This window comes from Schistosoma haematobium, chromosome ZW, assembly GCF_000699445.3.
Source record: "Schistosoma haematobium chromosome ZW, whole genome shotgun sequence".
NCBI classification, from domain to species: Eukaryota; Metazoa; Platyhelminthes; class Trematoda; order Strigeidida; family Schistosomatidae; genus Schistosoma; species Schistosoma haematobium.
The window spans coordinates 76,418,422-76,435,752 of NC_067195.1; the positions used below are offsets into that span (position 1 = coordinate 76,418,422).

At 34.3% G+C, this 17,331-nt stretch overlaps 1 protein-coding gene across 1 annotated transcript in view; it reads left to right on the forward strand.

Annotated features, from left to right (window-relative positions):
• The window catches only part of MS3_00004422 (uncharacterized protein), a 63,328-nt gene that overhangs the window by 31,891 nt on the left and 14,106 nt on the right, over positions 1–17,331 (forward strand). The window contains exons 2-6 of the mRNA XM_051212335.1: positions 2,492–2,584; positions 3,742–3,759; positions 9,258–9,311; positions 9,844–9,909; positions 16,037–16,081. Of these exons, the coding sequence (XP_051072508.1) occupies positions 2,492–2,584; positions 3,742–3,759; positions 9,258–9,311; positions 9,844–9,909; positions 16,037–16,081 (276 nt within the window). The remainder of the gene's footprint in view (positions 1–2,491; positions 2,585–3,741; positions 3,760–9,257; positions 9,312–9,843; positions 9,910–16,036; positions 16,082–17,331) is intronic.

Sequence of the window (17,331 nt, forward strand, 5' to 3'; positions counted from 1 at the left end):
TATCGCATTATATAGCAAACTGATTGGATTTGAAATCTTGAGTTATTGTAAACTCAACTGGTAGCATAATCTTATTATTCTCAACTTGCAATCTATTCAACAACCAGCTTCGCATTTTCTTACGACTGTGAAGTATGATCTACAAAAAGTAGAAGATACATTTGTTCCATCACAAATGTCTTTAAAGTGTCACTAACATATGGCAGAAACGCATAGTTAGTAACGCTAAGGTTATGAGCATGTCAGTTGTAAACTGTCATCGATTAGGGTGCTTACAACACGTATCACATTCAACGCAGTATAACTTTTCTGATTATGAGGGCCGATATATGAATAGAATGAGAAAAGGTAGGGATGAGGAAATCAACACATGAAGTCTGTAAGTGTTGACTGGAGCTTAATTAAAAAGTGTATGGTGGTCATATTTTGTATTTGGAGACGTTCGAAAATATGGCCAAAACGTTTACATCAGTTTAGTAACGTCTACTCCGCATCTTCGTTAAAGGCATTCCATCTGTTTTATTCTTCAGCTTCATCCGTTCCTTTTTATCTCTGACTTTTGTTTCTGGCCAGCTATGTCAGCTGATACTATTATTTCTTATGCTCTTGTTTTTACCTTATCAATTTACTTGCTTGATCCGTTGTTGTGAGATATAGCTTTGGACAGAAACTTGTGTTTGTCGCGTGGTATATCTATTATAACTAACCAAATTGGCTATTATATAGTGGAATTTTGTTAGATTCTTTTCCATTTTGGTGAAAATCAAAATACTCATTTCCTTTCATTTTGCGCAATATTTTTATACGATGTTCAAATGATAAACACTTTGGAGATGCTGAATTCCATCACTTAAATATTTTGATTACGAAGTTATCATATATATTTTTGCAAACAACTTACTGAATAATTTGCTTTCTTTTGAACTAGTGTACAAGATCTTTATATACCGGAAAATCGTAAGAGCACAGAAAGGAGGAAATTTCATATGATTTATAGTTTGTTATTGAGCCTGATAAATTATGTTCTTTTTTGAAAACCACTTACTTCATAGTATATTTAAACTGTTTGTACTACCTACAAGTTTTAAGTAGTAATAAATATTATAAGAAAAATATTAACTTGTGAAATTTTGTGAACCGGGAATTAACATGTGCTCACTAAGGACTAGCTTCGTGAGAGAATTCCCGGAGTTCTAGTGAGAGGCCGTGATCAGTGGAGATAATCCATGTCGGGTAGAGACAGATATCTACCTCAGTACAGTAGAAGATGGTCGTGCAGTTTCGTGAATTGGTTGATGTTAGACACTATCACTATTGGATGCCGGCTCAGTGGTCCAGTAGGTTAAGCGTTCGCGTGCGAGACCGAAGGCCCTGAATTCAAACCCCTAGAGCGGGGTCGTGGATGAGCACTGCTGAGTCCCACAATAGGACGAAACAGCCGTCCAGTGCTTCCAGGTTTCCAAAGGTGGTCTAACACCAATCGGTTCATGATCTCAATCAAATTACTGAACAGTTTTTACCCTTAAGGATATTACCATACTCACTCCACAACGTTAACAATGTTACTTAATCAATGAAATAGTTTCAACCATTGCAATCTGAAATCATCCTACTTATCCTAATGCATATGAGTGAAGGTAGACTTATCTCTGTTGTGTGATTTCTGAATATGGACCACTAAATAAATATTTTTGGTGAAAATTCATTCGAATAGTGTCTAGGATATAGTCAATAGCATTTGTAGCATTTCCTTCTTGGAGGCTTATTACTCCCATTAATATATCATGATTAGCTACTCTATTCTTAGAATTATTAGATCAATCAACAAATAAAACTGTGATCCGAAGCGTTTAGTTCTTTGAAATATCATTAAACTAAAGTACTTAGTGCTAAAACATGGCAAATACATTCTTCGTCAGATTTACGGAAGACTTTTTATAAACTTAATATTGGAAAGTGAGGTCTGTCAAACGTGTGAAGTTGGTTACATATAAATGAATTTGAGTTTGAAAAGCCACTGTTCAAGCGTTTGATATAAATAATCCCATCTCCTGACAATAATCTTGAATTATCTCATATCTTCATATGAATGCACATTTCCTATAAAATCCAGTGTCGGGTTAAATTTTGACTTATATCTGCAGTTCACACACATCTGTCCTAAAATATGCTTTTCATACTCTATTATCCTTCACCCTTCTACAAACTGTGTTTCTCTTCCAAAAATTTACGACAGTACGTCTGTGACTTCGAAGGTATTCGTATTCAAAAGTTCTAGGTCTTATATTCAGCATAGTAGTCAGTTTGCTAAGTTACTATTAGCAATTTTTTTTTCAACTTTATGTAAAAAAAATTACCTGCTGTTTTGTAGTTCAATCAGTTATCATTCATAAAATCTTTTTTTTTCGTCTTTGAAACTTGAAATTTCATATATGAATAATAATTTATAACCATAATATATATATATATATATATATTTCTCTACAAAAAGCGTTGGCACAATCACGTAAACCATCTGAAATCTCTAGCACTGAAGAATTATCACAAGGTCAAAAGCCACTACCTAAAGTCATTGGTAGATTATGTAAGTAAATAATTTAATAATAAATTGATTTATTAAAGTAAACTTTGCATGTTACCAACTTATCAAATAAATAAAATAGCACTATAATTTTTTATGAATTAACCTTATGAATTTATGAAATTTTACATTTTTTTTCAATCTTCAATTTCTTTATGAAACATTAAAGATTTGCTCAAACCATTTACTTTTTATAAGATTCATTTAATTTCATATTCACATGGGCATTTGTAAAATGTTGTCAAGTATTAATATTATGAATTCAAATTACTACATTGTGTATATTTTATGTTTGTTGTTTTGTTCAGTATAATTATTTATGTATAACATTATTTCAATAATAACTTTAAACTGAACACAATCAAAATAAGCTTGCACTATTTCACTCATCTACGTGTTTAAATAAGTGGTTGACAGTTTGCAGAAATTTGTGTAAACAAATATATATTTAATGGTTAAGTTCATGAGTCAATTAAAGCTAGACAACCATGAGAACTCTGGAAACATTCGACGGCCGTTTCGTACTAGTATGAAACTCCTCAGTAGTGAGCACCCCTCCCCGCCAGATCTGAATTCAAGACCCATCGGTCTGGCACGTGGACACTTAACTTCTAGACCACTGAGCCGGCATCCAACAGTTATTAAAAAGGTTTTTTTTCTTAGACAACTACATTTATCCATTTTTTTGCATCTGTTATCATTAATCAATTTGTTTATGCTAACAGACTTTTAGAAAGTGTTATCTTTTATAAACTTTATCAGTTAGATAAGTTAACTAAATATAATACACACTTTAAGTAGAGTTAATTTTTAATATTTGTTTAAGTATAGTTTTTTTACATTTTAGATTACAGTTTAAAAACAATGCGGTGTATTGGAGAAATGAGAATGTTTCTAATTTAATATTTTTCCTTTCACACACTTTACTAAATTCAAGTTTACTGTGTACTTTTAATTGAATCTATTCACTGATTTGGTGATAAACAACAGCACTTAGAGGAACACTTTACTTAAAATCGCGTATTGATTTTATAAGTTTTATTTCTGTTATTTGATTAAAACTAACTATTATGTATTATTACATTGGTGAATAAATTGAAACACTAATTTGCTCTTATCCATTTTTTCTTTTTAAACTCTTCCTCACCAATTATCTGCAGCCGTATTCAAGGATACAGGTTTGTCACTTATGTAAATTAAATATTGTTTATTTACGTATCTTGATGTAATGAATTACGTCTGTTTACTTTCGGGAAAAAAGTTGCTTAACTAACCTACTACGTAACCACACAAATTCAATCTTTGTTGGCAATATTTTAAAGATATTTATTTCGATCTGAGCAATTACTCACATAGAAACTGGCAATATATAAAAGCATAGACATTCTTCATTCATTTTTGAGAAAAGATAACATTTTACATATAATCGTTTCCTTTCATCATGTATATCGAATTCGTTGTTTTGCTGTTGACAAAAAGATCAGTCAGTCTTCAGTCTCCAGTAATAAGGATAGTAGGCTGGTGGACCTGCGTTAATCCTGACAGTTTGCCTTCTAGTGAAGGTCCAGCTTCTCCAAAATGTTTACTGATGGGGCTGATTCCACTTGTTCGCGTAAGGCATCCCAGTAGTTGACTGGGACGTAACCCCACTTCAATTTCATTAGATCGCGGGTTATGAACCTTCTTAGCATGATCTCGGAGATTATTAGTGCTGGAAGGACCAAAATGATAAGACGTATCAACATCCAAATTGTAATTAAAAATAGAAGATGCCAATATACGACAGTCTGATAACTAACCAACATTACATACATGTTGTTTGGAGTTTTCTGAAAACATTTCACCGCTCTTAATTGTCACAATTTTCTCTAACAAAATCTAAATTAGTATACAAGATTTTTGGTGATTGTAGAATTTCCACAATTTAGATCATGACCTAATCTTAGCTATACTACTACCGAAAACATAGAAGTGCTGGACGGTCGTTCGTAATCGTGCACCATTGAGGAATCATTGAATGTTTCCTAATTTCCAAAGGTTTCCAAGCTCAGGTCCTTAATTTCTAGAAAATAACAACACATTTTGCGTAATTTCATTGATTTCCATATGAACGGAACCGAAGAAATAACGACAGTTACAGTACTGTGATGATTGCGCGTCATTTACCCATCAAATAATTCAGTGAATAAACGTTTGTGAGCTTAAATAATCAACAGATAACATAAACTCAGTGTATTCCTGTGAAATTATTGTTCTGTATTTAATGACTGGTCAAATTTATGCAAATCGGAGATATCTGCATATAAGCCCTACGATTATCTCAGTAACCTCAGTTCGCTAATCCTTTCCACAAAGTATTTAATCAGTAGGTCTCTAAATTTCAGTTAAGGTGCATTTTCGGGGTTGTGAATCAAGATAAATAACTCATACCAAGAATGATGATGAATCAAAAAATCTCTGTGACTAAGTTAGCGTTCTTGCCTCGAACACATAGGTAAAGCAGAATTTCCTGAGCGCAAAATTACTCGATATCGCTCTCTGTTTTTATGCTTCAAAAATATAACAGTGATATCCTGGGGGCTAAACATTCAAATACTTTAAAATACCCGCAGAATAGACCAGATATTGGGATCCTTAAATATGATAAAGGTTCTAATGCACTTGTTATGATTAAATATGACTACAAAGAGAGAAAGTTATCCCTTCTAAGTAAAAAGATAGGTTTGTGTTTCCTAGAATACAACTAAGGCTTTGCAAAGTGCCTCTTTAACAGAACTAATCAAATATGCACCAAAGATGCTTTTAAATAAGACATGAAGCTGCTGAGTAAAACATTGATATTGAAGAGTTTTTCGTTGAAGCTGGTAAGTCGGTATAAAAGCCATTAGTACTGTAACCTCTTCTTAATCCTGTGTAAATATACTACTCTCATCGGGTCAAATCCGTGTTCTTATTAATTTAACAAAATTTATAAAAAGAACTAATTACTTTAAGTTACTGGACTATGTTTCGCACCATCTATTTAAACATTCGTACAAACGAATTCTATAGACCTGTTTAAATGTGGTATTTTGAGTGTAAAAATTATCCCGGAGAAATTTGTTTCTCTCAGCTTTTATACAAGCTATACCCTCACTATGTTGCCAATTTGCTAAAATTAAAAATAAATATCATTATCTTTCGGCTAAGTTACCTATGAATATTACTGGGTGACAATAAACTAAGATGAGGAATTCGTCTAGTGACTTTTGATTGTCCATGGTTTTCCATATGATGAGTCAGTTCATGGTGAAAAATACTATTATACATTATTTGTTTAACTGGACTTATGCAAAGTTTAACTTCGCCTTCGCATTGCATTATCGAAATTTATCGAAGGGACTAATGGTTTTAACTTATTAAAATCGTTATATAATTGTCTAATCCTAATCAGTGGAAAACTGAACTTTTAACATTTTGCTACTTAATGTAAACTATCTATTTAAAGAATAAATAATTAAAACAAATCAACACAAATGTCAACTACACAGACCAGTAAATCAAAATATTTAGTACAATAAAAATAAGTCTGAATATTCTAATGCCACATCATTTAGGTCAAAGTTAAAATGTTGGTATACATTCATGTTGATCTAAGTGGGTGTGAGAAATGTGATATGAGGAAGTGAAACTCATTTGTATATTTGCTTATAGTTTTTTTATTTATTTGAAAACATAAATAATGGTATAAATGGGCATCACATACATATACGCCACACAATAACAATGAGAATGTGAAGTGATAAAGCATGCAACGTGCGTATAAGAAAAAGGGGAACAAAAACAAACAGAAATTAGTGTATGATAGTGAAATAATAATAATAATAATGGGAGGGGCAGTTCAGTTAGTAAAGTTACAACCAGAAAGAATTCTTCTATTTAAGGAAGTTACGTCCACATTTTATGAAGTAAAATAAAGTTAAGCAGGATAGCCACTGGCTTCCATTCTGAGCTATATCTTACGACTTCTCTAGCCACTGTGTTTCACAATCTCTCGGACCCCAGCCAGGCAGTTGTGAAGGGCCAACAGGAGCCAGCCCTTTTGCAGCTTTCTTTCATACCGCGACACTATGTCATACACTGACCACCTCTCCGCTTCTTCCAACCAGTCCCAGAGTCGGCAAATAATGCACGACAGGGAATTCTCTGGGATGACATTCGTAGAAAATGTCCAAGCCACCGAAGTCGATGTTTCAGGATGGTGACACCAATTGGATTATCGTCTCTGCGCCTGAACACACGATGCCGAACTTCTGCATTACTAACATGGTGTTGCCACTGGATGTCGGCACCGCCATAACTTACATCCACCAGAGCTGTTTCCAGAATGTCGTCGATGGCAAGGTTGAAGAGGAATGATGAGATTGGTCAATCCTGTCTAACTTCACTGCTCGAATGGAACAATGGAGAAAGGTGGTTGTATGCCCTCACTCTGCCTGAGGTGTTTGTATGTAGAGCCTTTAACACGTCAATGAACTTCTCATGGACACCTTTCTTAAATAGACAATCCCAGCGAACAGTCCTGTCCAACGAATCGAAGGCAACCCTAATGTCTGCGCATAGTTGTAGTAGAAGGTCACTGTCATCTGATCTACGATCAACAGGCCACCACTGGCCCCCTAAAGAACTCTCGTCTATGCCTAGACGCCCGACCTGAGCATTCAAGTCTCCGGCTAATACTACAATATCTGTTGAACGCACTTTCTGTAGAACATTTGGCTAGTAGTAAAACCCATTCTTGATCGCATCCAGGTTGCAATCTGTCGGAGCATAGGCGGAGACGATGAAACGACATCGTTTCTCACACGGATTTCTTCTCGCTTTGATGGAACTTTCTAATCTAACAACACAGCGGATTGTTAATGGGATCCAACCGATCAGTGCTGTCTCAGCTCTAGCGCTTAGTGAGACACGAACGCCAGCAAAACCAGACGGAGATATCACAGGGTCCCCGGATAAACGCACGTAAAACAATCTTTTTAAAGCGACAGATGGAGAGCGGATTTGTAGTACTTCATTAGAGTCTTGAATACGGGTCTCGGTAGACAACAGATATCGATATTAAGACTTTCTAAAGACAGCCAGCCCTATGTGTTGTCCGATCTCCATTAGTGTGCGAACATTGAAGGAGGTCAGTTTGAGTGATATATGTGGTTTCAGAAAGACTTAGTATTCGTAGTCGGTGGTAGCATCCAACTTTCGACCGGTCAGTAACTCGAGATCGTTTAGATAGGACAGGGTTTCCACCATAGGCGAGCCTCTGTATAAGTCGAAAAATAAGGATGCACAAAGTGGAAATGAATGAAAGTAGTATATAGAAAAAAGAAAGAAAAATGGGAATTGTCTGAGTTTTAATCGAGGCGAAAATAGTGTTTTCAGTAATTATCGTCATTTCATTTTATTTGTGTGTGGGTTGTGATAATACCCAAGTGCTCAGGCCGAGGTAGATTGTTTTCTAAAGGGGCCACAACCGGAGCCTTTGATTAAAACGTATAATCTACAAGGCAGTTGAGCAAAATAAGGAGATACAAACCCATGGTAGCAGGTGACCAACAATAGGTTCATAGGCCTTTTGCTCCCCTAGGGTCATGTAACTCATATGCACCATTGGTTTGGGATCAGGGTTTTCCAACTCCTCTAGGTGGATCCTTCGTTTCCACCAATCCGGGTAAAGTGCCAGACATTCGTTTTTCATCCTCTCAATTTCGTAAACAACACCCCTTCTGAGAGAAGGCAGTGAGTAGGACTTCCCTAGTAGTTGTTGTATGCACGTGGCCATGTGAAAGCGTTTCGAGAGGGAGAGCTAACTCTCTCCACTCTCGGCCGTACATAAATAAATATACACATCTCCCCTTTGACTTGAATAATTTGAGATAAAAATAATCAAATTTGTATTTTGATTTGTTCGTCTATACCAATTAAAATGGTGTTAATTTATTTTAATTATTTATTCTCTGAAAGAACAATTTAATCTAAGTAGTGTAACGTCAGAAATTCAATTCTCTACTCACTGGAATATAACAACTTTTTTATTATTATAAATAATCTACTTCATGTTCTGGTTATTTGAGTACATCAAGTCAAACTTTGGTAATGATTCTTATAAACAGTCTTTTTTATATATAGGATTATAATTTTACTTGCTTTTTTAATAATCCTTATGTATTTTGTTTTCTTAAGACTTTTACTATAACTTGTAAACATTATTTTAAACGTATCTAAACAATATTAGATGTTAACTGTTAACAGAAAACCTATTGGCTGATTTGCTTAGCAAAAAAGCAATAATTTACTCCTACAGTATGAATGATTATATTAGCTACACAGATTATTTTTAGTTAATCAAATGCTTTATACCACGACTTGCATGGGTATAAAACGTTTTTACAAAAGGAAACGTACTATAAAGCAGATTAAATGTGAGGTTAACAATTGGATGGAATACCTTATTTTTTTTCTCAATTTATCTTTGCCTCTCAATCACAAAATGATTTAAAATGTATTTATTATCAAATTATGTCTGAAGATGATAAGGCGATATTCCGAAATAAATCAACAAATAAACAGCTCTATAACATATTTGTTTACGTTTTAAAAGAATTTTCATTGTTCACTTATCAGGTATTTTATATTACAGCATTGTCATCAGAAAAAAGGAGATATTCAGTACAGAATGCATCCGGATCTGGAGGTCAGTTTGTTCCACTTGTTAATCTGTTTTTTTTCTATTCATTCACTATCTAAAAAGTTTGATTACACATTAAACGGTTTATTCTAACATCTTTGCTACCCTGGCCAATCAGTAAATGAATCATCAAACCAATGATAAGAGAACTATCGGCTCAGTGGAGCATATCTTCGAAATTAAACATTTCCTTTAGGCAATATAAACAATTTTCTTACTATACTAATCTGTAGGTCGGTTATTTCTTGTTATATTTGAATCTTGTTATACTGCTAATTAGTTCAGAGATATTATATATATAATTCAAAATTAAAAGAACTGTATGAATCAGTAAACGTTATGAATTAACTCCCTGTTATTTTTAATTTCAACTAAATGTCCATGAATATCATAATTATCTGGCTATATTATCAGATTTTTTAGTTGAATTTTATTTTATTAAAATAAGACCTTTATAAAAAGGTTTACGAAATTAGCTATTGATTAAAATAATGTATCTGCTCAAAATGTTTGGATTTTTATTTTATATCTAAATCAGCCCTTCCTCCAAGAAACAGTCCACGTGCAACACCATATTTGAATACGCCAGTTACATCAGCTGGACGTAAGTAATGTAACTTCCAATTTTTTTGTTTCTATCATTTGTTTAGCAAAGATTCACAAGCTCTAGTTTATTATATATATATTCATGATCGCTAATCATAAGTTTAGTGATGTTTAGTTGCAAAACAATAAGGATAAATTTTAGTAAGTCATCGTTCTAAAGTAAATAGCGACTCATGAAAAAAATCAATAGAGGTTTTGGTTGCTTGGATGGGACTGAATCGTTCAGTTTATATATTTGAAAGATTTTAAAGGCAATCATAATTCGATTACTTTTAAAATCAATAAAATTCGTGGTACACTCAGAAATTTTGAACTTGTTCCACTCGCACACATTGTAATTGACCTACTTAGTTTAGCTGAAATTAACTCGTACACTATGAAAACTGTAATGAGCGTAGTTTCGTTAAACGTTCATCCTGATAACTGCCATTACGGGGACCCCATGGGACGGAATTCAGAAGGCGACATAAAGCTGCGACTACAACTCAGTAGCTGGTCGTGCCGACCACGGCATTACAGACACATCAAGCGGATTTGAAGCAGAAAAGCTAATGAATCGTTGCAAGAAAATATAGAGGCAAATTTATTGTCACAAAAAATAATGTCATGGAGAATCAAAGTACAGTTTGTTTTTATAATACGGGCACATATATATGAGAACTCCACTTGTAGCTCTTCTAGGGCTACTGCCGGTCCCAAGTCCGCGTTATGGTGGAGGGTTGGGCGTGTAGTCGGCAACCTCATCCCGTAGAAAACAACCTTGCTAAAAAAACGCTAACCAGAATAAACAATTTAAGCCATGTAAACTATGTCCTTCAAATTCAAGAAAGTATTATGACGCCTCATGATGAAAGTAGAGATTCTTACGAAGTCTCGAATCCGACGCCCTTTCTAACAACTAGAACAACAATTTTGAAAGGTACATAGAACGTCCGGAGAGCAAAGGTTAGACACGGCAGAGATGCTGCTGTACTCCGGTCACGATGAAGAAAATGTTCCATACACTCAAGGAGTTGTTCTGATGCCGGCCAAAGAATCACGAATTGCACTTATGGGATGGGAATCTCATGGATCCAGGATCATCAAAGCATCCTACAGAACAAAGTAGGAGGAAATAACAATGAACGTTTTCCAACGTTATGCACCCACCAATGATATCAATGACAACAATGAAGATCACTTCTACGAGAAGCTGCAATCAATCATAGCGAAGTGCCCACGAATGGATCTCACCATCCTAATGGGAGACCTAAAAGCCAAAGTCGGAATGGACGACAACGGTTATGAAGATATGGTGCAACGACATAGATTGGGAGAAAAGAACGAGAATGGCGAGAGATTTTCAAACCAATGTGCATTCCACAAATTGGTTGCAGGTGGCTCAATATTTCCACACAAATGCACACACAAAACTACATTGGTCTCACCGGACCACATCACGGAGAACCATATAGATCATATTTGTATCAATAAAATATTCAGAAGGACAATGAGAGGTATGAGAATGAGGAGAGGAGCTGAAATGGCTTCAGATTATCATCGACTGGTGGTTGCCAACATGAAACTGAAGCTAAAGAAACGTTGTACAACCGGACAAACAGCATTACAAAGTTTCGATACAGACTTGCTTCGACATACTGACAAACTTAACCAATTCAAGATAACTCTCAACAACAGGTTCCCAGACTTACAAGAGCTACTGAAAGAAGTAGAAAATACTATGGAGGGCGACTGGGATGAGATCAAAGAAGCACTAACTTCAACGTGTCAGGAGATTACGGCTCGCAAGAAGCATCATCATGAAGAATGGATCTCTATGGAAACCCTAGACAAGATTCAAGAAAGGAAGGAGAATATGGAGGCAGCAATTAACAACAACCAGACAAGAACAGAGAAAGTCATAGCACAAGCTGAATACACAGGGGCAGATAAGCTAGTGGAGAAGAACATTATAGAGAAAACAAGCAGAAATACGTGGAAGACCTAGCAACGACCGTGGAAAGAGGTGCTACAGAAGGAAATATGAATCAACTATATGACACAACGAATAATCTAGCAGGCAAATATCGTATATCAGAGTGACCAGTCAAGAACGAATAAATAAGCCAATTTGTGAACAGATGAACAGATGGGTAGAGCAATTTTAACACTTCCTGAATAGGTCAACTCCCCTGAATCATTCGGATATTGAAGCAGCAGACACAGCCCTTCCTATAAATGTCACTCCACCAGCGACCGAAGGAATCAGGATGGCCGACCATTAGACAGTTCTTGAGTAGGGAAACAGCAGTATTTGAGAATATACATGCCGAATTACTGAAGTCACATATAGAAATAACTGCAAAGGTACTCTCACTTTCTATTTGGTAGGAAGAACAAGTGCCACTGACAGATTGAAAAGAAGGATACCTCATCAAGATCAGAAGGAAAGGAGGTCTGAGCAAATGTGAAAACTACGGAGGCATCACATTACTGTAAGTACCAGGAAAGACTCAGTAGACACAAAACTTCTAGATCAACAGGTTGGATTCCGTAAAGATCGGTCGTGCACAAACCAAATCGCGACACTACGGATCATCGTTGAACAGTTAACTGAATGGAATTCGTCATTATAGATCAACTTCCCTGACTGTGAGAAGGCGTTTGACGGTGTGGTTAGAAGAATATTATGGAAACTTCTTCGACACTATGGAGTGAGTAACTGAGAAAATCGTTAACATCATCCGGAATGCATACTATGGACTACAGTTCAAAGTCGTGTATGAAGGATAGCAGACAAACTCATTTCAAGTATGGACCGGATTCAGACAAATCTGCTTACTTTCACTCTTCCTCTAGTTGACTGGATTATGAAGACCGACATTTGAGGGAAAGCACGGAATACAATCGAAAACTTGGGTGCAACTGGACTATTTGGACTTTGTAGACCACCTAGCACTTCTATCCCATGTACATCAATTAATAATGGTCAAGACAACCAATGTAGTAGCAGCCTCTGAAGCAGTAGACCTCAACATACACAAGAAAAAGAGTTAGATCCTCAAATGCAACACAGAGAACACCAGCTCAATCTCACTTCATGGAGAAGCTCTGGAATAGGTGGAATCTTTCACTTACCTTTGAAGCTTCATTGATGAACAAGAAGGATATGATGCAAACTTAAAGGCAAGGATTGGTAAAGCAAGGATAGCATTTCTTAACTTGAAGAACACATGGATTTCAAAACAACTGTCAACAAATAACAAGTCAGAATCTTCAATACGAACGTCAGGATAGTTCTACTGTACAGAACTGAAACTTGGAGAACTACTACAAGCATCATCAAAATAGCAGAAGTATTTCTAAACAGTTTTCTACGCAAGATACCGAATGTGCTTTGGTCGGATACGATCGGCAACAGCCTACTATGGGAGAGAACAAAGCAACTTCCAACTGAGGTGGAAATCTGGAAAAGACGTTGGAAGTGGATAGGACACATCGAGGAAATCATCAAACTGCATCACGAGTTTGATGGAGATCGCTGGTGAGCGGCCTATCCTCCTCCACGAAGGGTAACAGGCGTAAGTAAGTAAGTGCATCTATATGAGGGATGGAGAATTATACATCGAGTTATATTTAAGCGATCAATATTTGACTCAGACAGAAATATACGTTTGCGTAGGTATCATAGCGGTCCTGCTAATACAAAGAAATAAACGACTTATTACTATATCTATAAAGTTGTCCGTCAGATTAAAGTGCTTGACCGTTATCAAAATTAATCGTAAGGGTGTCACTACAAATCTTTAAATATATATACATCAATGTTCAAAGTTAATTACTCTGTTCTTTGTTTAATCTATTCAGAAGTTTTGTTGTATAAAAGCCCTCAATATTTACAAACATTGGATTATGTTATGAAGTTATTTTTTCAATCTAAAAATTTAGTTCAACTGTTTGTTTGATTTTACTTGAGTTACACAATATTTCACTTACCAAATAAACTAACTGAACAAACTAATAAAAGAACTGATTTTATTCCATAATGACAACAAAGAATGACTGGTATTGAAGTATAGGTGTCTTCATTATCACTATAATAATGACTAGATGCTCTGTCGTATGATTTATGAAACAGAAGTGAGAATAATACTTCAGTTTCTACTCAATTGGCTATATATATATATATATATATATATATATATATATATCATTTAATGTATAGCCAATTTACGCATTTCATTATTAAGTTCTGAACCTAGGTTTGATGTTAGATAGATTCATTGGCAGAATGTGTTTATGTACTTCAGAAAACTGATAATCCCCAGAGTTTGAAATCCGTGTCATACAGTATTATAGCCGCGAAATGGAATCCGTACACTAATTATGCCTTGACTGATTTTCTATTTGCACTTGGTTCGCCACCAAATAGTAATTAATATTATGCTGTTTATTCTTTGGTGATGATCAGTAGAAATCGACTAGACGTCTATCAATAGTTTAGGGAAAAGCACCAAAGTATTATAGTAGTGAGAATAATTGACGTGAAAACAATTTATCCTGTGTTTGTATTATTTGTTGTTTGTATTCATACATTGCTTAGCATTTGAACTGAAAGAATTTTTCATAAGAATTATTTGTAATCTCCCTTTTTTTTGTGTAATTTAATTGCATTATATAACATAGTCTCTAAATTCTAGTGACGGTGATCCATTTTCTTGAAAATTATACCAACTATTTAGCAAGCACTGGCTAATAAAACTCTTGTAAAACACAAGCAGATTAAAAGAAGTTATACAAAACACAATAAGTTATTTCAAACAACTGACATCCATAATTTTTAAATTGTCACTATTTAAATAACCTTAATAGTATCCTTCATTACACAACATTAGCAAAATCTTCCAGAGGTGTTCAATTCCACAGCTTACTGACAACAGTACATAGGTTTCTAAATAAAACTTGTGTAACACTAAGGATCAGAGTAAAAAAACACTAATTATCATTTAATGTTTTATATGTTTCAACACACCTGAGGGTCAACCAAAATCTGAACTTTCAATTGCTTTATTCAAAATGGAAACCGATTATTGTAAATAAGTGTTAATTTTATAAATAAGAAGTCTACAGCCTTCTAAGAATTATTTTCCAATAGTTAACATATAACTATAAGTAATTTTAAACTACAAAATGTGAACTAATATATATTAAAATGTTAATTGACTACTCAGTTTTATTTTCATTATTTTTAACTAAATCATCATTGACAGGAAAATACAAATGCTATGAGATCTATGTTTTGGCATATCATTATTTCTAGCACATTATAGATAATAACTCTTTCCAAACTGTTGATATTTCTATGGTCTGATAGTGTAATATTTTAGTGCATTTATTGTTAAACAGACTTGACATACATGATTGAAATAATAGTAGATCTGTGCAATTTATAGATGTGAACATTTAAATGTTTTCAGTTCAAGATGATTTGATGAAAGTAACCGCAAGAATTTTCAAAAACATCCACACTCATAATTTATCTTTGAAACAATGTATCAAGTTATCTTTAAAAGTGTTCATTCATGACTCAAAAATAAGTAGCTTGAAAAAAAAATCACATTTCTCTGGGCTTACTTCATAATTTACGCTTGTTGTGAAAAAGGCATTTCAAAATAATATAATTTTAATGAAGCTGAATGATTAAAAAGTAAACATTTAATTTTAAGAATATATATATATATATATAAACATTTAGAACATAATAATTTCGAATAAATTGAGCATTGGGTAGATTGTTATAAATAAATGACATATCTGTAAAATCCCAATGAGTAGAAAATTAGATTTCCTGACGTTTCGTGGCTTAGTGTAAGTCACTTCTTTTATTCTCTGAAGAAGTGGCTTACACTAAGCCGCGAAACATCAGGAAATCTAATTTTCTACTCATTGGGATTTTACAAATATATTATTTATTTATTTAGAACATAACGTTTTTTTCTAAAATACAACTATATACTTGTATATAATTCTATCTTGTTCAATGCTTACTAAGACAATATTTATTTGTGATTAAGTTGAAACAAAATCACTTAGATTGTTTATTTACATTGAGTTAACAGTTAATTATTTTTGTTTATGTATCTCAGCAATACCTGTATCATCGACAATTCCAAGAGCATCGATCGCATGTAGTAAGTTTACACATTTGTTTACTGTTCCTAATCTCTGTTGTACATAATTACATCAAATATTTTAAAAGCTAGAATTTCACATTACAAGTTATTTCAGTTTTAACGATTCATTTATTGTTTTATATTCATTCATAAATAATATAGACCTGACATATATATGCATCAGTTCACATTATTACACTATATCAACACTGAGAGATGAATTTGTGAAAATAAATGTCAGGATAATAGAAACAATAACCGTATCAATGGTAGTAAAGAAAATTGAGCATAGACAATACGATTTTAGAAAAAAAGAATGAAGTCACGTAATAAAAAATTAAGGACAGTCCTAAAACTGAAGATTTAAGGAAGAATGAATGAACCTACAAAGTTATTATCCCATTAAAGTAATTTAACCTGTTAATTTAGTAATAGACATATTAATTTACAAATTTAAAAGAAACTAAACAATCAATGTAAACGGATAATAAAAATTTATTTCACTTTATCATCTGATTGTTTATAGAGTCACTTTAAATGTAATTCATTGTGAAGAGTAATATGATTGATTTAATAATATTCACTGTGTCATTTAATCAAACATTTCATGCCACACTTATATTAAATCTTTCGATGTTATACTTTCAAAATGAAATTACTATAATCTCCGCAAAACCCCTTCTGATACTAATCAACATATGCTCACTAGTGACTGGCTTCAAAAAGTATATCCTGGAGTTCTAGTGGGAAGCAGTGACCAGTGGAGTTCAACAGGGTCAGTTGTGAGGTAGTAACTCACTGATGACAATGGTGGATGTGCCGCTCAATTTTGTGGATTAGTTGAAGTTAGACATTAACACTGCTGGATGCCGGCTCAGTGGTCTAGTGGTTAAGAGCTCGCGCGCGAGACTGGTAGGTCCTGGGTTCGAATCCCGCGAGGCGGGGTCGTAGATGCACTGCTGAGGAGTCCCAGGTTTTCCATGTTGATCTAGCTTCAATTGACTCATGATCTCAACTATTGAAATCAAACAATTAATGTTTTATAATCAAATGACATCAATGTATTCAAGGATAATTAAATTGGTATCACAAAGAGTTTTGTGGATATTATAGTAATTTTATTAGTTGAGATCATGAGTCAATCGAAGCTAGACCATCATAGAAAACCTAGAAGCGCTGGACGGTCATTTCATTCTACTGTGGGACTCCTTAACAGTGCGCATTCACGATCCCAGGACCTATCAGTCTCGCTCGTGAGCGCTTAAGCT